Source organism: Budorcas taxicolor, chromosome 12, assembly GCF_023091745.1.
Source record: "Budorcas taxicolor isolate Tak-1 chromosome 12, Takin1.1, whole genome shotgun sequence".
NCBI lineage: Eukaryota > Metazoa > Chordata > Mammalia > Artiodactyla > Bovidae > Budorcas > Budorcas taxicolor.
The window spans coordinates 34,209,826-34,233,764 of NC_068921.1; the positions used below are offsets into that span (position 1 = coordinate 34,209,826).

A 23,939-nucleotide genomic window follows, 5' to 3' on the forward strand; every position below is an offset into this window, starting at 1 on the left:
TGAAGTGCCTCACGCTGGGGTCTGACAGGCACGCACCTGGTAAACGATGATGAGCACCCTCCCTGATCTCATCTCTGATCCTTCACTGAGAGCAGGGGAGCCATGCTCCCTCGCTGGGAAGGCCGGGCTGGCCTGATGGGCAGAGGCCATTGAGCTGCATGTTCACTGCGGGGAGAGCACAGACACTGCGGTGGGCATCTGGCCTGAGGGAGGAAGGACGAACGTGCGCTATTGGTTTGATGTGAATTTGTGTCCGGATTTCTCATAGTTCAGTACTACCCTCAACTCTCTGGACTCCCCCAGCCAGTTAGCATCTTTGGTCTGAGGCCCCTCTAATGTGGTTTCCTTCCCAGAGCCTGACCTCAGGTCAAGTCAGCTTGGTCCCTCCTGCTCTGGTGGCCCCCGGGGTGTTTTGCATCTTTGTCATTAGAGTTTGGGGTATTTTGTAGACAATACGCAGCTCATTGTCTTGACATCACAACTCCTTGCTTGAGGCCTCCTGTGTACTAAACACTCGCCTCCGATGAGCTGCGTTAAATTGAACCTGGTTCAAGTTTCCCTGTGATATTTTGGAATATTGTTGGAGTGTGTGTGTGTGTGTGTGAGAGAGAGAGAGAGAGAGAGAGATAATTGATGATGTCTTCTATTTTGAATAACGAGAAGACACAATCTTGAACTACGCCTTGGCTTTTTCATTCTAGCAGTTTTTCAAAAGTTTTCTTGAAACAAGTGCCAGTGGATTTCAGAGTTTACCATCATAAGGAATGCACAACCCATAGGCAAAATTTGCATTCTTCCCTTTTCATTTATGAATTAGGAAAAAACATTTTATTAATAGTAATTGAATAGCAATTGCAAATGGTTTTTATGTGATCGGCAGGCTTGGTTTTCTGTTAGCAACTCGTAAACAAAATAGCTAAGCCTCCATTGATGAAGGTTCTTGGCATGACGGGCCTAACTCCCTGCTTTGTTTCCGCTGCAGGCGGTGACTGCGGAGCCCAATGTGCACGGCGGGCGGGAAGGCCAGGCCGGAGGCCCCCAGGAAGAAGGCCTGCGCGTGGGGCCGGGGGACATCGAGGCGCGCGTGGGTCTGAGCCGCGCTGACCTGCGCCCGCGGGCCCCCGGCCCCGAGAACATGACCACGGCGCAGAACGGCCACGGGCGCGGAGCTGCGGTCCCTGGTTCCATCTCTGATCCCAAGGACTCCGGCATGGGGACCTACCCGGCGTGCCGCAACGGCGGCTGCAGCGGCGGCAGCGCAGGCGCTCGGGAGGCGCGGCTCAGCCCGGCCCGCATCCTGCGTCTCTTCTCTGCCGGCCCGGGCAGGACGCGCGCCGACCGCGAGCGGCCCCGGCCCGCCGGCCTCGTGGGCAGCTCGTCCACGTGGAACGCCCTGGCTTCCTTCAGGAAAATGGGCTCTTTCAAAAAACTGAAGTCCTCAGTCCTCCAGGGGATTCAGAACCGGGAGGGGTGGGATATGGTGAAGGAGGGAACCTTGGACCGCGATCTGGGCAAGTCCGTCCCCAACGGCGCGGCGGCGGGGGCCCCTGCGGGCAAGTGTGCCCCTGGGCCCGGCTTCGCCTCCGACGGCTCGGACCCCGAGGATCCGGACGACGGCTTCGCGCGTAGTGCCCTCCGGTCGCGGAGCCTCCGGCGTGCCTACGGCCTGGGGCGCATCCGCCTCCTCGACCCGGAGCCCCCCGGGCCGGTGGCGTGCGATGCACCGGAGCCCCCAGCACGCGAGCCCGAGCGGAATGGTGTCTGCCGGCGCAGCAAGAGCACCGACAGCTTGACCTTCCTCGGGAAGAGCTCCTTCCGAAGGAAGTCTGCCTCGCACTTGGCCGAGCTGCGGGGCGCGCGAGAGGGCCGGGTGCCCCGCAGGACGCTGAGCGGCTCGTCCGCCGACTCTGACGGCTCGGGCGGGGGCCCCACGAGGCCCAGGCGCTGGAGGAGCCCGCTGCGGGTGCCGGACCTGGCTCGCGTGCTCCGGCTCGCTGGGGGTGGCACGGCCGGCCGGACTGGGGACCCCGGCAGCACAGCGCCCGGGCCGCGACCGCTCAGCCGGCTGCACGATGACTACTCCCGCCGCGCGGCTGCCGGCCCCGAGGGGTGCGGACGGGGGCGTGTGGAGCCCCGAGACCCGGGCCTGGTGGGTGCAGGCGGACCGCCCAGGGCAGCGGTCCCAGGAGGTGCCGCTCCTCGCGCCCAGGGCTCTCCGTCCAGCCCACCGGCCCGGGGGATGTCGGACAGAGACTCCGATGAACCGGGACCTGGCGACCGGTTTCCCTCCGAGCCTGAGCATCCTCTCGGGCCTCTGAGGCCCACCACGCCCAAGCCCCCCAGCCCTCGGAGCCCCGATGCAGCAAGTGCCAAGTGTCCCAGCAGTGTAAGCGCGCTGTCCCTGAGCTCAGCAGACAGCGAGGAAAGGGCCGAGGGGCCCGCCCAGAGGGAGCAAGGTCTCGGGTCCTCCCAGGAGGCCGTGCCAGCCGCCTGTGACCAGGGCAGGGAGGACAGCGGCTCCAGGAGCCACGCTCAGCCCAGCCTTGGAGGGGCGTCTGGTCCAGAAGACAAGACAGAAGAGGTAAGGATCCTTGGTGGCCTGCCAAGCATGACGGGTGCCTGTCAGCGCCACCCTCCTGCCACTGAGATGGGCACAGGTGGTCCCTTCACCTTCCTGGAGGCAGCGCTCCAAGCTGTGTTGCCTTCAGGAGTCTTGTTAGGTTGCTGTTTCTCAGGTTAAGAAGTGATCTCTCTCTTTGTTGTGAAATGTATCACTATTCTGTGAAGCTCCTGGAGGTGGCATTTATACCACACAGTTCCTCCAGGAGAGCTTAGCCCAGCTCTGAGCTAGATTTGGGAGAAAGGTTGAAGGCATCCCTCTCGTACCCCATGCAGCTAATAGGGGCTCTCAAAATTCTAATCTTGGAGACGTTATTATGACTTTCCTTCTCCTTCTGCTTTAAACTGTTTCCATGCCCTTTCCAACAGAGTTCATGTGAATGAGATTCTTTGTTAAGGGACCATTACATGTTCGAAGTCGACTTCATTTCCCAAGAGTGAATAAGAAACGTGTACTGTTATACCTGTCAACCCTGAGTGATGATAGCTCAGAGAAGTTTTTATGATGGTTATTGTACTTATTTTTAGAGTAGAACACAAGCATCTCATGAATCAAATTCACTAATAACTGTCAAGGCTCCGAGAGCAATGTTCTTTTCATTTCCTGTCAAGGATCCAGGCAGCCTTACTGTGTAATTTCTACTCTATAAATGCATTCAGTAACGTTCCCTTACAGAGCTGAGAGCAGAGGAGATGCATGCTTGTGTCTGTATTGCAGAGGATTCTTCCCATAAGCTCCTAGACTGTGTGGTTTTTGTTGAATTACTCAGTTGTGTCCAACTCTTTGTGACCCCATGGACTGTAGCCCACCAGGCTCCTCTGTTCATGGGATTCTCCAGGCAAAAATACTGGAATGGGCTGACATTTCCTTCTCCAAAGGGTCTTCCCCATCCAGGAACTGAACCTGTGCCTCCTGTATTGGCAGGCGGATTCTTTACCCAGACTGAGCCACCAAGGAAGCTAGACTGTATCACAGGTATAAGTCGTGCCAGCAGTGGTTCCTTCCCATTGGCCCCCAGAGAGGACCTCAGTTTTGCCTTCATGCCTGCAGAGAGCGTGATGATGCAGCAAATTCGGAAGCCAGGGCAGCCTCTGAACTGTTTTGTAACCTCTGCATTGTAGGGAGCCTTAGAAAGGGGGCCTACCACAGATCACTTTCGGGAGATCTAAGTCCACCTCACAGGTCCCTGGGTAGCCAGAGAGTGAGACTGCCTCACTTTTTCTGGATCCAGGCTTGCATGGAGGCCTCGGGGCCACTGTCTTCCAGAGGTCCTGTTTGTTGACGACCACTTGCTCATTTGCATATTCCTAAAAGGAGTCCGTGTAGCAGTTGTAAGGAAATGGGACTCAGTGCCAGCCAAGGGAAGAGTCCCGCCTCTGCGATGGGTTGTGTTATCCATCAAGGCCTGAGCCAGTCTGGGCTTCACTTCTGCCTGGATGATGAGATGACCAGTAATTCCTTACACCAAGCACCCCGTTCTGCCATACTGATAGTTTAGGACACCCCGCTCCTCCTCAAAAGACGGATTTGCTGTGGTCAAGAGGGTTCTTTGTGTTAAAGGTGGGGACTTCATTTTCTGTTTAACAAAATTAATAATAATTTTTAAAAAGCCATTAAAGTATTATATTCCTGAGCACATATTAATTAAATATATTCAGAAGTTAGTTTCTGACTTATTTACTTCCCAGGGTAATTTTTGACCATTATACAGTTTCACATTTATATTTGCTGTTCTTAGTTTATGGCACTTAGTTTCTACCCACAAGGGATCACTGAGGAGAGAAAGCAGGACACAAGTAGTTAATAGTGCAGGCATGTTGATAATGCTACAGATTTTCTTTAAGATGTTTATTACATTTTTAGGTTGCATTCATTTCTGCAAAATTCTCATGTAACACATCAAGCTTCCTCTTATATGTGCTTGTTAAAGTAAATGACGAACAGAGAAAAGACTGATTTTGCCCAATTTACGTTGTGTATGCTGGTAATCTTCAGCATATCTTCTCTGTTACTTGCAGAGAAGTACTTGTAAAATATAACATGAAACCTTCTCTTTTATTTTGTCATTTAGAAGCAAAGTACAAGCAAAATGAAGCAAACAAAACAAACCAGAAAGCACCTTGCTTTAAAATGCAGCAATTCTAATCTTTCTAGGTTAGAAGCAGTATTTGTCAATCTTATATGGCCACAATAAAACTAAGTATCAGCCTTTACTATATTTTAATGTACACTGTGTTATATTCTTAGTTTATTGATAGTATGGTTCCACTTGTGGGCTTCCCAGGTGGAGCTAGTAGTAGTCAGTCAAGAACCTGCCTGCCAATGCAGGAGACACAAGAGATGTGGGTTCAATCCCTGGGTCCAGAAGATCCCCTGGAGGAGGGTATGGCAACCCACTCCAATATTCTTGCCTGGAGAATCCCACAGACAGTGGAGCCTGGAGGGCCACAGTCCGTGGGGTCACCAAGAGTTGGACATGACTGAGCAACTTAGTATGTACATAGTATGTATGATTCCACTTACATGTTTAAAGCTAGCTTGAGCTATGGTTATTGTTGAATTTTAAAAGATTGAAAGCTGTACATTTTATGATATTTAAAATGCTTATCATGCAGTTTTAAATAAAGGGGAATAACCTTTTAACTTAGAATCATTTAGAAGTAAAAGTGACAATCTTCGAAAAACTGCGCACAGTGGAACAGGACTGTATTCCAAAACCACCTCCATAGCGTTGTACTCCTGCCACCTACTGGTAAACGTGTTGTAACAACGATGACCTGGGAATGAAACTGAAATTGTTACTTGGTTGAAAAATGCAGTTGAGCGTTTATACCCATTCTCTTATAAGGGAACAGGCACAGGGTGTAGTGTGGATGCTGGTGTCCCTGCAGAGTCAGTAGCTCACTGGCTGAATTTGGGGCCCTGTCCTTGGTCCTGCAAAAAGGATGCGCTACTTCCTGGGGGTGCTGAGTATGCCACAGGTGAACTCTTTCAAGTGATGAGAGTCCATTATAACTCCTTTACAGGAGCTTCAGACTTTTAGTTTGCCATTTGAAAGATGCCCAGCATTGGGCAGACCCTTAAACACCTTAAGGGTAGAGCACGGGAGAGCTCCCTCTATCTTGGAGGTCTGTAAGAACCAAGGAAATTATGTGGCAAACGCTTGGCCCAGTGCTTCCCAGTGGCCGTTGCAGTCTGCTGTTCACTCTCCTTTCGTGATTTCTCCATCCTAGATTGACCCGACTCCTTCAGACAGGGGCCAGTTAAGGTCAGTGTTTTCTAGAACTGATTTTGACACCCACCGTGTTACACCCTTATGGATCAAATTGCCGAGTCCCCATCAGGTTCCGGACACTCAGATGTAGCTCTGAGGAACAGTGGGCAATGTCGGGGAGACGATCGATGACCCAAGATGTATCTAAGTCATAGTAGAATATGCCGAGTGAATTAAACCCCACAACAGGGGTAAAACCGTGATGCTGAGGGATTTCACAAGGGTTGTAGTTCTTACCCACGCACCAAATCCAGGCAGGCTTAATAGGGGTGATCAAATCTGGTTTGAAGAAGGTGAGATTTCTGCTGGTAGTTATGGAGTGGAAGTGGAGCGGTTCAGCGGTCAGAGGCACAGACGTTTTTTGTGATTTCACAGAACAGGACACAACAGTTTGATTTGGTGTCGGGGAACCATCCTGGTCAAGCTGAAATCATTAGGTTCAGACTGGATTCTTGGATTCCACATAAAGGATCTGTATGTTATTTGATAAGCATTGAGGGATCAGAGATGTCTTTGAATAGAGAAGGGCCAAGCTCAGAACTGTGTGTTTGAGAAGTTAATCCACCGTCTCTAGAAAAGAGAACCGGGGAGAAAGATGACCAGAGAGAAAGCTATTGGAATTTATTGCCACAGAGATCTCAGAGGTAACAGGGCTCTGAAGCTTTGGGAGGAGATCCAGGACACGAGGAAGGACAGAGAGTGAAACAACAGACGCAACAACAAAGACCCAGCGTGGCCAAAAATAACTAAACACATAAATATTCTTTAAAAAGATACCACAGCGCCTGAAATATACTCATAGTACCTTAAGATTGCTTAGCTTGATATCTTTATTATTAATATCATTAGCATATATTGTTCTATATTTTAAACATATGGTTTAATATTAGCATCATTAGCATATAGCATTTATGTTATATGTATTATACATTAGAAATAAAATTTTGTTTTATTTTGTCATGTTATTTACCATATAATTAAAACTATAGTATTATTTATTATTGATATTATTACTACTAATAACAAAGCATGAATGTTAGCTGTTATCAGATTCATTGTTAGTTAAAATTGCCGCCTACAGTCAGGCTCCTCAGTACAGACCAGTTAAACTCTGCAAATCACTTTCCACCTTCCAGCCAGAGTTTCTCTGAGTCTGCAGTGGGCACAGACCCAGGATGCACAGTAAGGGCACAGAGCCTCAGCTGGAGCTTGTGCCTTGGAACTGTGACCTGGACCTGGAACAGGGCCCACAGGGGAATAGCTCAGGCATTGAGGGTAGACACCTGCTGTCTCCGCCAGACTTGTTGCGGTCCTGATGTCCTGTAGGTTAGGTTTGGGCGTTTCTCTTCCAGCTCTGTCGAGCTAATTCCTGGTTCAGGAAGGAGAGGCGTAAACTCCTGAAAGAGTTAAACATGACTTGTAACCCTGGTGTTTCCACTGGACTCTGTTATCAGCTGGACATGGACCTCTGTAGAGTACAAATGCCAGTTCCCAGAAATGGGTTTAAAACCTTTCAAGCCAGAAGGAATGGTGGTATAAAGCATTTGGTCTAAAATATGTTGACCTTCAATGGCTACTCCCCCTTCGAGGGGTGGGGGAATTTTACCAGCTTACATTGGAACTCTAAAAATGTCATTGACTCATCCAATTAAAAGTATGCATAGCAACCTCTGTTTATCTGATTTGTTCAGTTAATAAAGGTCCTTCTCAGCCGCCCTCTCAAGGTCAGCATTTTTGGGTTTGCTTCAGACGCTGGGTAAACTGAGGCCTGGAGAGGGTACCGTCACCTCCCAAGCCCTGTGGCTGGGCCTGGAGCTGGGCCTCCAGGGGGATCAGAGCCTGGGGAGCCTCTGCTGGGACCCGCATACAAACACATTCTGACCATTTCTGGTTTCCCAGTCTTTGGTGCAATCCTTTCATCTTCCTTATCTGTAAAACAGAATTTAAAGTATCCACTGTATGGCTTTTAGGATTAAATGAGATGGGATAAGTGAAGGCCAGTTTTGAGATGCTGGCGTCATCGCCATCTGCACGCTTCCTCACCATTTTCTCTGTCCCCGCATCCAGCATCCTTGCCACGGAGTGTGAACCACCTCCTACCTCCGCGGGTCCTTGCCCAGAGCCGAGTCCTTCCTCTTGATTTTCTGGGTGGAGTTGGCAGCTTGGGGTGGGCCGGGCCACTCACTGAGGACCTTCATTCCGTCCCTCTCCTGGCAGTTTGGGTGTCATCACTCTATGGCACAGGAAAGGAAGCTGTGTGGACAGTGGTGGGTCTGTGGCTCAGAGGGCAGAGCCCTGCCGTGTCCGGAAGGTCAGAGCCTCGGGTGGGGTGGGCGGCCCTTGGACACAGTGTGTGACTGATCCACTCCCTGATATACGACACAAATGTGTCATATGTTTACTTACAGCACAGTTCCACTGCACGTCTGGATTTGTTCTTTCTGAGGCATAAATTATTCATCTGAAATACTGATACTGCAATTTTTGAATTAAGCACACTGGAGATCTTTTGCAGCATCCATGTTAGATTCTCTGGAAACACCAGGTGCCGCTCCTGGTCATGCCTTCCCTCCTGTGGTCCCTGTACCCACAGCCCCAGACTCTTAACCAGGGTGTTCTTGGTGAACAGCAGTCTCATCAGGTTCAGGGTTTACTTGGCCAGTCAAGTGCATTGGATGGACTCTTGTTCCTTTAAAGAAGGGATCACAGACCTAGTCATCATCAGTGAGAGTTGCCGAAAAGAAAGAATCCCGGGAAAGCCGTGTCCTTCTTTTTCGGACACCACCCCCACCCCCCAGTTCTTTTTATAAAGTCATGTCTGGATGTAGGGTGAGAACTGCTTCCTTGACACCAAGAACTGCTCACTTATTTGCTCCTTTATCCCCATTCATCCCTCAACCGCTCATCAAAGTTTCTAACTACTGATTTCCCAGGCTGCAGACTTTGGGGATGTGATGATAGCATCAGATCATTTGGAAAGAATGTAAGTAGCTGCTTTCATGAGACACCCAGATAAACAAATCAAGCCTATAAAAATATGGCAGTGGTTTTAACAGAGCCACAGAAAACAGAACTTAGAGCCCAGGGGAATTTATGAGGTTTTCTTGCAGGAAGTGATACTTCAATTGAATGTTGAAGGATGAAATTTTCAGGTGGACAGGGGCAAAAAGGTATAGTGGAGGGAGCAGCCGTTCTCTCATTTTCAATTGCATCAGATAATGAGTGGCAAACAGTGAGTTGTTTGGTGCGGCTGGTGAAGCTGGAGCTGGAAAGGCACATCGGATGAGGTTTTGAACCGCCAGCCATGATCTGATGTGTGTCTTAGTGAGAGTCTTAGGAGTCTTAGCTGTGCTCCTCTTAGGATGGAGAGTGGATTAGAGACACGGAAGAAAGTTACTGCCTCCACAAGAGCCGTGAACAGATTCTCTCTGAGACTGAATGTTGGCAGAACGTAGTCGTCACGTGGGTGGAGGTGGCTGGAGGTGGCTGGAGAGGGAGGGGGAGGAGTTAGGGGTGCCTGAGATCTCCTCGGCTGAAACACAGAGGCAGGCATGTTTATGAAGGTGCTGTTCTGCGTTCTAATCCAGAAAACCTTGGTTTCCTGGATTCTACAGGCATTCGGGGCTGTTGAGTGGCATACTGTGGGCTTGAAGTGCACTGATGCTGGGAACACAGACACCATCCTTCATCGCCCTCCCCAGAGAGTAAGCCGAGCCCTGCCTCCCTGCCTGCTTCCCTGCATCCTGATTCCTCTCCTTCTCTGTAGAGGAGCTCAGATGTCATCAACAAGGTCTCCTGTCCAAGAAGGTTTAGACAATAGGCTTCTGTCATATTCAGCTCTAAAACACGGTTCTTGATTTTGGAACATTTCTGTTGTTGTTCAGTCACGTCCAACTCTTTATTGTTCATTTTGTTGTTTTTGTCATTTAGTCGCTCAGTTGTGTCCAACTCTTTGTGACCCCATGGACTGCAGCACACCAGGCTTCCCTGGAGTTTGCTCAGACTCACGTCCATTGAGTCAATGATGCCATCCAACCATCTCATCCTCTTCTCCTCCAGCCCTCAATCTTTCCCAGCATCAGGGCCTTTTCCAGTGAGTCAGCTCTTGCACTGTGCTGCTGTTGATTCTGAGGTGGTAGGACAGTCTTGGGCGGGGCGGGGGGCGGGGGGTGTTAAGTCCCCCAGATGGAATCCTCTGAATGATTATTATGAAGGCAGGGGAGGGGAGACCTCAAGAGTCCAGATTTTTCATAGTTATCAGTAAGGGTCTTTTTATGCTCAGAGAACTGCGTGATCAGTAGTAAATTGTGTCCACGTGAACGTTATTATTTGCATTTTTAAGGAATTACCTATTCTGCCCATCAAACAAGTTACAAAGGTCATAGGCTCACAGACTCTTTTCAGCACATTTAATCATCAGTTTTACACCTGTCAGGACAACTGGAGTCTGTAACACCAGCGCTGCACTCTCCAGGGAGACAGCAAGCATTAATTGCTCATGAGTTTCTCTTTTGAGGGCTTCCCAAGTGGCTCAGTGGTATAGAACCCAACTGCCAATGCAGGAGATGCAGGATTGATTCCTGGGTGGGGAAGATTCCCAGGAGAAGGAAATTGCAACCCACTCCAGTGTTCTTGCCTGAAGAATCCCATGGACAGAGGAGCCTGGCAGGTGCAGTCCATGGGGTCACAGAGAGTCGGACACAACTGAACACACACACTCAGAGTCAGCAGTATTTCTCTTTTGATTCCATATCCAGCTTTCTTCCCACAGCCTATGGAAAGCACTTAAAACTGTGCCGGGAAGCAAGGGTTAATGAGGCCACACACACACACACACACACACACACACACACACACACACACGTCTGTGTACAGACGTTGATGACGGGTGTGAATTGGCAGGTCTAGGTCAGGCTTTCTGAGCCCTGGGTGGTTCTGCGCTGAGCTGCTGGACTGTGAGAAGGTAGACCAGGTGGGGCTCTGGCCCGGCCACCTACACTCAGAGAGAGAGTTTCTAAAGCAAGGGAACACTCTTGGAGAACATGGATGTGGTTACCTGCTGACCTTCAGAGCGTCTGGGGGCCACTGCCTGTGGCAGAGTTGGGGTAGGTCTTGGCTCGCTGGTGTCTGTAGTTCTAGGAAGAGTCGCAATCAAAGCTGTGTCCCCTGGATGGCCGTATTTCAGAAGCACGTAAAGTTTGCTCAATGATTCAGTTTTAGAATTTGTGGGACACTTCACATGTGTCTTGCAAGGAATATGTCTCCTGGCAAAGCCTCGCTGTTCGGATGTGAGCTTCAGTCAGGGGTTTTCCCCCATCTGTCCCTCTCTCCCTCTGGACTTCTGCTTTGAGTAAAGTGTACATTTTGGTTTTATGTATTACAATTCTGCACCACCCAGAAGGCGAGCTCTCTCCTTTCCTGTCTCTGGCGAGGCTGCACGGTTTCAAAGCACAGCCACAGCTGGTTCTCCCCGAGCTGCCCCGTGGGCATGAGCTTAAAGGAGCCAGCGTCTCATTTCCTGCCTCTGCACACCTTCCTTTCACCCGCCCCCATCACTTCCTGGAGCGTGTTTGCTCTCAGAAGGATTTGTTACCTGATCAGTCTAAGACAGCCGCTGGTTTTCCTAAACCCATCTGTCTGTCTCTGTTTTTTCTTTTCTGTATCAATGAGGAAAGCAGGTTGCATAAGTGAAAAACAAACAAACAAACAAAGCCCGACAACAACTGCATGTAGATTTGTGATCAGTTTATTGTCTGCAATTTTTTTGTACTTCTACTTTTGCTAGCATGCTGTTTCTGAACCTTTTTATCACAGGATGATGATATAAATGAGTTTTTTCTCACTGTGTGCTTAAGTTGTCTGTGCTGTTTGATTTAGTAAATGAACTAAACAGCCCATAATAGCCTGTTTTTTATATGTGCATACTGCAAAAAAAAAATAATAATACAAACTTTTCCCCAGTTATTCTCATATTTTCCCATGGTGTCAGAGGAAAATGTTTTAATACACCCTCGTATGTTTTTTTTCTGGAGGTATGCAAATTAAACTGACAAAAGTTGACTTTTATTCAAGTGAGTAAGTGGGAGTTCACAGAAAACTGACTGCAAGAAGTGGTTAGGGCATCTTAACAGGGGAAAGCGGTAGGAAAAGCCACTTATGGAAAATGAGTGACTTTTAGGAAAGATGAGGGCCCTGTAGAACAGGAGGGAGACAGGCTAGTTTTGTGCCAGTGTCTGTTTAGCTGAGGGCTTCTCCTCTCAGTGATAAGAGTCAGTCTTCCCTGGTTGGAAGGAAAAGAATACCTTTTCCTTGCAAGGGAGGGAAGGGATTTATGACAACTGAGTTCTCCTGCTTTCAGGTAAAAGGAAAGCCTGTTCTTACGTGTCTGCAGCTCAAAGTGGTGTTTAGTCACCATGGTGTGTTCTGGACCCTGTCCATGGTGACTTGGATTGGACATAGACGTCCAGGCTGTAAAAATCGAACTGGCAGGTCGGAAGGGAGTGGAGTTTGCCAGAGCCCACTGCCTTCTGAGCAGAGGTGACTTGGTATACCTGGAGAAAGAAATGGCAACCCACTCCAGTATTCTTGCCTGGGAAATCCCATGGACAAAGGAGCCTGGTGGGCTACCATCCATGGGGTCGCAAAGAGTCAGACACGACTGAGGGACTAAAAAACGACTTGGCATATGGGCGCGTCATGGCGTAGTGGGGACGGGTTACAAGGCCCACACCTGCTGTCTGTTACTGCTGACTGGCTGTGTGGCCCTGAGCAAGTCACCAGACTTCCCTGGGTCTCAGATTAAAAGTACATTACCTGCATTTCAGGTCTCAGTTGCCACTGATTGGCGAGAGGCGGGGCTCACTGGGCCAGTTCTCAGGGCAGGGCTCTGGGGGTTTGGGGGTGGGGAGACAACCAGAGTGGCTGCTCTGCCTGCCCTGCCGTCTCTTGACTTGCCTGGTTGTTCCAGCCCTCCCTGGGTGGGGTTCTGCTTTATTTTCAAGTCGTTGTTACACAGTGTCTCGGGACGGAGGGGCTGAAGACACCAGGCTCCTAGGGACCGCTGCTTGCTCTAAGCCCAGACGTGGAAGGTCTGCGGGCTGAGCCCTCGTGGTTGTTCTTCCGTGCAGCTCTTTGAGAGCAGTGATTCACCAGGGCTGAGGTGGGCGGGCACTCTGATCCCCACGGTTGCACTTTGTCCTCCCAGGACCCAGACGGGAGCAGTGGCTGAAGCCTGGGGCCACGAGCCAACCCGAGGCCAGGAGGACTAGACAGAAGTCTGCCCACTCCCACACCTTCGGGTTTCTCCTAGTACATGGCATTGCCTCTGAAACAGTCACTTGAGAACTTGGGAAGTGTCGTTGAATTCCGGGCGGCAGACTGTCCACCTGTGGGGTTGTCTGGTCTGGAATCTGAGATCCTGAGAGGTTAGTGGTGACTCGTTCAGGCACACCCAGCTGGTTAGTAGGCTGATCTGGTTTAGCGCTTGCCCCATCAGACCAGGTCCCCGCGTGCTGGGCCAAGCAGCAGCCCAGACTCAGTCCCCTTAAGACACATTGTCTGTGAACCTGCTGAGAGAGGCAGCCTTGGATAGCAAATGCAGCCTCTGAGCCATTTCTCCTGCAGGCCTGCGTTACCTGAGCTTTGTTAGTTATCTATTTTATATATAGTAGTGTATATATTGGAGAAGGAAATGGCAACCCACTCCAGTGTTCTTGCCTGGAGAATCCCAGGGACGGGGGAGCCTGGTGGGCTGCCGTCTATGGGGCAGCACAGAGTCGGATACGACTGAAGCGACTTAGCAGTGTATATGTGGGCTTCCCTGGTGGCTCGGTGGTAAAGACTCTGCCTGCAGGGCAGGAGACCCAGGTTCCATCTCTGAGTCGGGAAGATCCCTTGGAGGAGGGCATGGCAACACACTCCAGTATTCTTGCCTGGAGAATCTCATGGACAGAGGAGCCTGGGAGGCTGCAGTCCATGGGGTCACACAGAGTTGGACACGACTAAAGTAACTAAGCAGTAGCAATGGCAGTGTATATCTGTCAGTCACAATCTCCCGATTTATCCCTCTCTCCCCTTATCTCCTGGTAACCGTAAGTTTGTTTTCTACATCTGTCACTCTTATTTCTCCTTTGTAGGTAACTTCACTTGTACCCTTTTTTTAAATTCCACATATAAGTGGTATCATATGATGCTTGTCTTTCTGTGTTTGACTGACTGATGATAATCTCTGGGTCCACCCATGTTGCTGCAAATGGCATTATTTCATTCTTTCGGAGGCTGAGCAACACTCCGTTGTATTAATGTGTATGTACCACATCTTCTTTATCCATTCCTCTGTTGATGGACGTTCGGGTTGTTTCCATGTCTTGGCTATTGTAAATAGTGCTTCAGTGAATATTGGGGAGAATGTATCTTTTTGAATTATAATTTTGTCTGCATATGTGCTCAGGAGTGGGATTGCTGGATCATATGGCAGCCCTGTTTTTAGTTTATTAAGGAACCTCCATACTGTTCTGCATAGTGACTTCACCAAGTTACATTCCCACTAACAGGGTAGGAAGGTTCCTTTTTCTCTACACCTTCTCCGGCGTTCATTGTTTGTATATTTCTTGATGATAGGAATTCTGATTGGTATGAGGTGATACCTCATTTTAGCTTTGGTTTGCATTTCTCTAATAATGAGTGATGTGGAGCATCCTTTCATGTGCTTTTGGTCTGTCTGTATGTCTTCTTTAGAGAAATGTTTATTTCGCTTTCACCCATTTTTTGATTGGGTTTTTTTGCATTGAGCTTAACGAGCTGTTTGTATATTTTGGAGATTCATTCCTCAGTTGCCTCTTTTGCAAATATTTTCTCCCACTCTGAGGGTTGTCTTTTCATTTTCTTTATGGTTTCCTTTGTTGTGTAAGAGTATACTACAAAGCTACAGTAATCGAAACAGTATGGTACTGGCACAAAGCCAAAAATGTCAATCAATGGAACAGGTTAGAAAGTCCAGAAATAAACCCACACGTCCATGGTCAATTAATCTACGACGAAGGAGGCAAAAACATACAATGGAGAAAAGACAATCTCTTGAATAAGTGGTACTGGGGAAACTGGACAACTACATGTAAAACAATGGAATTAGAACAATCCCTAATATCACACACAAAAATAAACGCAAAATGGATTAAAGACTTCAATGTTAGGCCGGATATTATAAACCTCTTAGAGGAAAACACAGGCAGAATACTCTTTGACATAAATTGCAGGAACTCCTCACTAGACTAATGAAAACAGAAACAAAAATAAACAAATGGGTGCTGCTTTTCTTAGTATCTTTTATGATGGTTCATCATGTGTCACCAACATCACTACTGAAATTAGGGTTTTAATTAAGCCTCTGATTAAAGACAGGTTTGCTTCTTCCCATCTGTGTTTCAGTCGTGTCTTTCTGGCATATAGTCAACTTGGTGGGGACGGGCGGGGGCTTGTTTTCTTTACCTTCCTGGATATCACCCTTACCTAACTTGTTCGCATTTGAAAAGGTTGTGACCGAGGGGTCCTGGAGGCAGGCTCCCCCACTGGAGGAAGAGAGGACGGAGGCTCAGAGGATCCCCAGGAAGAGACTGGGGTCTGGGAGGAGGTCGAGGCCCCGACCACTCTCTGACTATGGCCAGCTGGTCGCCCGAAGTCTGTCTATCCCAGAAGACTCGATCGCCGTGGACCCCCAGAAAGAGGACGCTGTGGACAGTGACCACCAGCCCAGCATGGCCCCGACAGACCCTGCAGACCAGACTCCTGCTGGGGGCTGTCTCCAGGGGGGCCCAAGAAGACGCCCCATCTCCGTGATCGGTGGGGTCGGCTTCTATGGGAGCAGCCAGACGGAGGAGGGGGAAGCCCTCCTGCCCCAAGTAAGACCAGCCATACTGCCCGCAGAGCCTCCTGGCCTCTGTCCTCTTGCTGCAGACTTCCCAGACACGTTTTCCTTTCTTCTCTCTGCCTTGGGGATGGCGTCATCCGCTCACAGCCTTTCTTCCTGACTCTGAAAACATGCATGAATTAGAACTAACCCACTGACATTTGGATGGCTCTGACTAATCTTCTGTCTTTCTGGGATCTCAGATAATATGTGAAACTGGTTTGCTGTTTGTTCTAAATCATCTGGGGAAAGTAGCCATGCATATTTAGCGAGCTTCCTCGAAGAAGAAATCTGGAAAGAAAATGCTGCTTATCCCTAAAATGGAAAGACAAGAAGAAAATTGATTTTTTTCTAGATGAGAAAGTAATTTTTTTTCTGCCATTTTATTACTCTTTACATGTCAGTTGCAGCTTTGTAACTGTTTCAACAGTAGATTAAAATCTTAATATTATTTCCTTAGTATATTTTAGCAATTCAACAAATACTTATCAATTACCCAGAAAGCCCTTTGAGGATACAAACATTTAAATAAAGGCCCCCATTCAGAAGGAGTTTATATTTGGTGAGGTCTTATCCCAGCCACGGTCAAGTGTTCACATGAGTAAGTGCGGGTTTCATTTTTCTTTTTTTAACTTGCTAGTTGATATCATAAATAACTCAGGAAGAAAGTGAAAATGGTAGTCACTCAGTCATGTCCTACTCTTTGTGACCCCATGGGCTGTAGCTCACCAGGCTCCTCTGTCCATGGGATTTTCCAGGCAAGAATACTGGAGTGGGTTGTCATTCCCTTCTCCAGGAGATCTTCCCAACTCAGGGATCAAACCCAGGTCTCCTGCACTGCAGGCAGATTCTTTACCACCTGAGCCACCAGGGAAGGCCTAAATAACCCATACATTCTCTTGAAAGGGCAGTAACATATTGGTATTGGATTTTCTGTTTGCATTCTCCCTATAACCCTGGCACAGTGCTTATTTATAGCAAATACCCCCCAAATCTCTTGCTTAATTGAACTAATTTGAATTCAGTTAAGGTGAAAGCAGATTATGTTGAAGAATACTGCAGACTTTTTGTTGTGTTGAGATGCTCTACATGCGAGGAAATAATTCTGAAGGTGGCTGTCCTCACCATGGTATCACAGGAAATGGTTCTGAATGGAAGCAAATCTCTTCTAATATGAAACACAGTCTAGGGGCAATCTAAGCACTTAAGACAGTTTTTCACTTCAGAGCATCCAAAAGGAGCATAGTAAGATAAATTTCTGCCCCCTAAGCTTGTTTAGGGAACTGGGTAGAGAAATACTGAGAAAGCCTATGGAAAGCATGGACCAACATGGCCTTCGGTGTCATTTTAGGGACGACTCATATGGAAGATCCCAGGGGCTATAGATGGTTCTAAATTGGTGGAAAACCAACTCTCCTTTTAGACAAAGCTCATTGCCCTGTTAGTTAAGGTGAACAAGAACCGTGTTCCGCAGATGCTGGTCCCTGCCTGCGGGTGGGTGTGTATGTGTGTTGTGTGTGTGTTGGGGGGTGTGTGGGAAGGAACTGTCTCGGGCCTCAGTCACTGGCACCGCCTCAGCTTCCCTGGGGGTGCTGCTGGACGCGTGTGGGTGGGGGCCGTCACTTCCTCCACCGTGGTCTTTCCTGAGTGTCCCCGTGGGTGTGTCCTGACAGGTGGCTGACAACCTGACACCCTGGGGGTCTGCACTGGGTTTCCACGTTGGAGGAAGGTTGCCCTTGAGTCTGTGCAGCCGTGATCTGGGGCTTCAAGGCTCCCAGCCCCACTTCCTGCCTCTCCTCACTGCCCCTCCTTTCCTCTGCAGCCCGCCGCCCGGCCGCCCGTGCCCGCACACCAGGTGCCGCCCTACAGAGCGGTGTCAGCCCGGCTGCGGCCCTGCGCCTTCTCCCAGAGCACCCCCATCGGACTGGACCGCGTGGGACGCCGGCGGCACCTGAGAGCGTCCAACGGTGAGTCTCACAGTCCCCCCCGGGCAGGTCTGTCTCCCGGAGGCGGGTGTGGAATCGTTGCTCAGTCTGGGAACCCAACCTGTTGCACCCGTCTGGCCTGCCCTGGGCCCAGAGAAGGCACCCCATCCAGAGAAGGTGCCCTATGGGCTCTGTGTCGTCTCAGTGGCCTTGACCTTGGGAAGTCTGGGTCCTGGGTTCCTGCTGTGGTGATCTGACCATGAATGGGCTCCTGGGGATTTGTCTTAACCCTCTGAAAGCTCTTCCTGAGTGTCTGAGATTCACCTGTTTATCTAATAGATGGTATATGCATGGAAGACTTTATCTAATACAGCCATGCGTACGCCGGCCTGGGACTTACCCAGTGAACACTTGCCGACCTGACTTCAGGTTCCTGAGCGCAGACACCAATGTCTGAGCCAGCCTGCTGGTTGGACAGTGGCCTGGCTGGCTCATGGGCAGGGATAGGACGGGCAGTTTTGTGGGGCAGACGCCCTCCCGTGTGCTCTGAGGATTAATTCATCTGATCTCAACTCAGTGCTGAGCGGATGCTTTTGTAATCCTCGCTTTACAGATCAGAAACCCCAAGTATAAATAGATAAACCACCCAGGAAGTGGCAGAGAAGGGACTTGAATCTATAATCAGTTAGAATTTTCACTGCAAGCCCATGTTTTTAACCACTGAGCTGTGCGGACTCCTTAAATAGAGGCAGTGGACGGCTAGCCACCGGAGAGCTTCAGTGCTGACTTTTTCTGTCTTGGCTTTGAGGACGAGCCTCGCACGTGAGCGTGAGTGAGGGACGGGGCTCTCGGAGCCCTCGCCAGCTGGTGGGTACGCTCTCCATGTGATGGTGGTGACCAGAGCCACAAGAAGGGGCAGGATTTAAAGAGTTGTTTCTGGAGACTTGGAGGAGAGTATTGCTCGGTGTCACTTAGATTTCATGGAGTGGGAGGAGGAGGGACCAGGGCACGTGAAGAAGTGACCCAGAAATGGGTACCCTGGGAGTGTGTCCTGGGAGGTCTCTGCCTGGGGTTGAGCGATCGGCTTGAACATATGGCTGAGGAATTGTCCCCTCCTCTCCCACCGTCGAGTGGCCTGATTTCTACCCCAGGAGGAACCCAGTCTGAACTCTCATCAGACAGGGTGACCAGAAAGAGGAATTGTAGGGCGGCTGGGGGCGAGGAAGTTTTCGAGCATCTCTTGATTTGTGTCCTCTCGGCCGAGCAGCTGGGGCCCTGGGATCGCGCCCCCTCCCTCATCCCAGGGCCCCTGCCTCTCCTCGGGCCAGGCTTCCATCCACACTGGTTCTGAGTGCCTATTCCTGCTTGGTTCTTGCTGCTGTTTCCCTGCGAACTTCCCTGTGCTTACTGGAATAAAGCCCCAGCCTCGTAAGGAGTTCACAGGCTCTGCCGCCTGCCTACCTGCCGTCTGCACCTCTCCTTCTCCTGCCTGCTCTCCTACCACCACCCGGCTCGCACCCTCACTCTGCCCAGAACCTCCTTCCTTCCCTTTACACACGGCAGCGTTTGTTCTGCCCAGCACTCAAACCCACTGCCCTGGGGATCCCGGTGACAAATGCATCATCAGTCATCCTTCTGCTCAGCAGCCCCTTCTGTCCCACCCAGTCGTCAGCGTCTGGTGATGTATCTCAGGAAAGTTGTCACAAGGAGAGAAAAGGCAGCGTTACTTGTGATGGAGAGAAGTTGAAGCAAGTGTCCACTTTTGGTGGAATAGTGAGCCCAGCGTCTACAGGTGACCGCTTCAAAACAGCTTATAGCATCGTCAGGAAAAAGTCTGTAACAACGGGGAAAGTGACCACTGTAATGTGAGAAAATTAAGGAAAAAAAGGAAATAAAGTCACACATATATTGTTTTATTTACTAGGGCTGCCGTCACAGAGTACCACAAACTGGGTCCTTTCAGCAGCAGAACAGAATTGTCTCCATTCTGGAGGCTGGAAGCAGGGCGGTTTCCTTCCGAGGCCTGAGGTGGGAACCCTCTGCCGTTTCTTGGTTCCTGGCGGCCTCGGGTCCCCTGAGCTTGGCGTCTGGCTGTATCTCCCTGGTCTCTGCCTTCATCTTCACGTGGTGCCATAAAGAATTAAGGCACTGTCCTAATGACCACGTGTCAGCTGGATCATTTACGAAGAGCTTGTTCCAAATAAGGACACATCCTCGCTGGTACTGGGGGTTAGAATTTCAGCATCTTTAGGGGGGTACACATTCAGCCCATAACAAACCATGATTGCAGCCCTATGCAGCATGCTCACATGTGGCCAAAGGTTTAACACGAGTGTGCAAAAGTGAAAATCCTGTAGTTAGGCGGGCAAGAATGTGGACGGTTTCTCCTCCAACCCTGTACTTACACGAACAGTTTATTTCTGTGCTTTCTGGAACCATGTTTTGTTTTGTTTTGAGTTTAGTGTTCTTTTGTTGAGAAGTAGCAAAAACTCACCCTGCCTAGCTGGAGCAAAAAGAGACTGTCTTGGGAGGGTGTCAGTGTCCCCAAAATTGATGGGGTGGCTGGAAATGCATCTAGGAAACACCTGGCAGTCAGGGTGGCCCCTGGGAGCTGGGGAGCCATGTGGAAGGAGCTGAGGAAGACACCGTCCATCTGTCCTTGAGTCACTCACTCAGGAGTCAGAGTCCCAGGAAGGGGGTTCAGCCCCCCAGCTCAGGTGATGGGTCCACCAACACGGGGCACAGGGACCGGGAGTAGGATGGGTCCTCCAGGGATGAGGTGGTGAGTGTGTGGATTCCCCGACCACGGTGGAGGAAGGTCGCTCCTCCAGGGAAATCATTCATTCATTCATTCACTCATTCATTCAGTGTCTGCCAAGGGCCTGCCATGTGCCAGGAGCACAACAAAGCCCCTTTCATCTCACAGGTCCTTGTGTGGGGACGATGAGTTAACAAGGAGCTGTAACACCACAGGGGCACCGTGAAGAAAGGTGAAGCAGGTGGAGGGTGTTCTTTGGGGGGAGGAGGTGGTGCATGCAGCTTGCGGGATCTTAGTTCCCTGACCAGGGACTGAACCCAGGCCCTCAGCAGTGAAAGCACGAAGTCCTAACCACTGGACTGCCAGGGAATTCCCAGGCATTCGTTTTTTAAAAGGACATGGCACACCAATTCCATGTCTAATGAGAACCCTCTTCCAGTCTTTCCCTGGAAGCAGCCCAGAGGCTCATCAGTCACTGCTGGTGTCTCCAAGTCCAGGGCCTCCAATCAGGTGCCTCCCTCCTGCAGGCCCACCACTGTTTGTGCCCAAAAGTAAATTTAAGCAACACACGCATCTCACAGTGGAAAGAAGTGGGAGGAGAGGAAACAGAAAACACAAAGAGATCACACGTGCACATGCCCGATGCCAGGAAAGGGCGTACCTCCCCTCTGCGGCTAGCTGTGGGGCACACGTGCCCCGCCTTCTGCAAGTCTGGTCCCTGTGCACTGCAGACCCCCTGCTCCTCACAGCACCTGGTGCTTATCTCTGCCCTCTGAGGTGCTCCAGGCCTGTTCTCCAAGATTCTGAGCTTGCTTCCAGTCATCACAGTCTCCTTTATTCCCCTGTTAGTTGAAAACCTGTCAGTCTGCAAAAAAAGAAAGAAAAATATGTGGAGCGTCCGCTCTGAGCCAGGCACCGCTGTTACTGTTGGAATAAAGCAGAGAGTCAAGCATCGCAATGTTCCCGCATTTAAACAGAACCAGTGAGTGGATACGCAGGGCTCCCTTGGGCACTAGTGAGCCTTCTGGAGAAGGGGAAGGTGGGAGTGGGGGAGGGCAACCTCATGTCTCTGAGGAGGTGACCTTGGAGCCAAGACTTGGAAGATGAGCAGGGAACGAAGATCTGAGGGAACAGAGGTTCCAGTCAAAGGAGCATCGAATGCCCAGGTCAGGCAGGAGCTCGGTGTGTCCGAGGTTCAGCGAGAAGGCCGGGTGCCTGGAGCTCGGGAGTCCAGGGCGGGGGAGGCCAGGGCAGCCTGGAGGCTAGAGAGAGTCTGCATAGAAAGGGCATCGCAGGTTTCGAGGAGTCAGGGTTGTTCCAAGTGAGGCGGAAGCCATTGCCAGCTGGGCTTCAGAGAGCAAGGCCGTTGGGGAGTGAGGCCAGAGGAAGGAGGCTGATTGGAGGTTGCCGCATTTGTCCAATTGGGAAATGCTGGTGGCAGAGACCGCAGAGGACACCATGTTTTCCCCGGGTGCTCATTCCTCATGCACAAGGAGGCTCACCAGCCTAGCCCGGGCTCAGAGCCAGTGGCACCAGGGCTGGGGTGCTGCTAGGAGCCCCTCCTGAGAGGGGACGAGATTCAGCTTTGACAGAGCAGAGTTACTGGATGGAAAGAAAACACTTTGCAAGTGTATTAAGTGATCGTGAACCCCCATGTTGACCCCTCCATTTCTGCACTGCCGTGAACAGCGCCCCCTCCGGGGAGATTCCAGCAGGACTCTGATAGGCAAAACAAACAAACCCAAATCTAGAATAAGTGTCTCTTCCAGGAAAGACAAACCACCTATTGTGAAAAGGGTCCACTGTAATCAGCTCCCCACAAGTAGCCGTCTGGGTCCTTCAAGGCACCGTATCATTAACTTTGTTGAGGGGACACCCGTGGTTTAGCCCAGGCTTGGCATCCGTTTCTGCCACCAGGGCCGTTTTATTTTTTGAACCCGCTGAGTCAGCATCAAGATGACCAGGAACAAAGACGGGCATTTGCGGGGTGTACATAATGTCACACAGTTGTTAAACAGCCTCGTTTGCGGTGGATTTCCATGGGACGGGTGGTTTCCTGTGCCGGGGTGTGTTCTGATATGTCCAGTCACATCCTCCCCAGAGCAATCCGGTAACCCACAGTGTGCTTCCCAGGCTCCTCCAGGGGCTTCTCAGCCAAGCCATTCACTCCGGTCCACATGTGTAGCCCCTGCTGAGGCCTCTCAGTCAGAAATTTCCGACAGAGCATCGCTTAGAAGCTGGGGGACCTCCCTTTCCTGGGCTCCATCACCAAGGAATTCACAGGAAGGAAGGGTTGTAGAAATGGGACCCCCCCACCCCATGGTCATCTGCCTTCTGCCTCAGGAGGAGGCTCTGAGTCGGAACCAGTTTAGCTCTGGGCGTGGGGCGAGATCCCCGGATCCCTGTGGTGGTGCCTCACGTGTGCCTTCTGCCCACTGACTTGGGGATTTCCTGCCCCACAAATCAAGCAGCACCTTCATGGAGTCCCTCGTCAGTTTTGTCCCTAGGGACCCTGTGATAAGTTTAGCACAGCCAGAGGTCCGGTGGGAGGGACTGGAATCCCAGTGACCAAGCTGGCCCTGCCACCCAGGACAGAAATGACATCTGCTCTTCCGTGTAGACCTCACACCACCACGGGAGTCCTGGATCCCTTGGCCCCCGGCCCACTAACAGATGCTGCCTTGTCCATCGTGTGGTTTGGGAAGCCTGGGGGATGGTGAGAATCTGACAGGCCAGCTCCAGCATTCCTGTCTCCCAGACCCCTTCTTCTCCATCTGCCAGGAGCTGGCCCCTCAGCTGCCTCAGGAATGGGCAGCCTGGGGGCCCAGTTCCCCTCCCACCGACGTGCTGGAATGCACCCAGCTCAGGAGCTGAGTGTTGCATGCAGAATCCCTGGTAGATGCCACCCAAATGGACAGATCTGGTTTGATCTGAATTGTGTTTGGTAAATGTAGTGTGTGGACCTTGTTTGGATTCTGATGCCAACCAACCAGCTGTAAAAAGGTCATTTTGAGATGAGGAGGGACACTTTCATGTGGACTCAGTATTCAGAGAAGGAATTACTGTCAATTTTGTTCATTATCACGGTAATGATAGTGCAGTTATTTTCCAGTCCTTATTCATTTGGGTGCATACTAAATATTTGTTGCGTGAAATTATATACTTGAGATTTGCTTTAAAATATCCAAAAAGACCTAGTTGGAAAAGATTGATAAAATATTGATCCTTATAGTTTCATCATATACTTTTTCTACTTCTGAGTTTGCTTGCAATTTCCTAGAATAAAACCTTTTTAAAATAGTGAACAGTATATTTCCTCCTCCCTGGTCAGGTGCTCTCAAAAATATTCAAATCAAGATGCACCCGGAAAGTAACAATTTCTCAAAATGTAGATTTAAACGTAGCAATTTAATTTTTTTGAGAAGCGAAGACCTAATCCTTTTAGGTGAAAGTGAACT

At 50.2% G+C, this 23,939-nt stretch overlaps 1 protein-coding gene across 1 annotated transcript in view; it reads left to right on the top strand.

Moving 5' to 3' along the window:
- Nucleotides 1-1,096: 1,096 nt before the first annotated feature.
- The window catches only part of SPATA13 (spermatogenesis associated 13), a 56,477-nt gene continuing 33,634 nt past the window's right edge, over nucleotides 1,097-23,939 (top strand). The window contains exons 1-3 of the mRNA XM_052650069.1: nucleotides 1,097-2,581; nucleotides 15,425-15,790; nucleotides 17,621-17,765. Coding sequence (XP_052506029.1) covers nucleotides 1,136-2,581; nucleotides 15,425-15,790; nucleotides 17,621-17,765 — 1,957 coding nt within the window. The 5' untranslated portion in view covers nucleotides 1,097-1,135. The remainder of the gene's footprint in view (nucleotides 2,582-15,424; nucleotides 15,791-17,620; nucleotides 17,766-23,939) is intronic.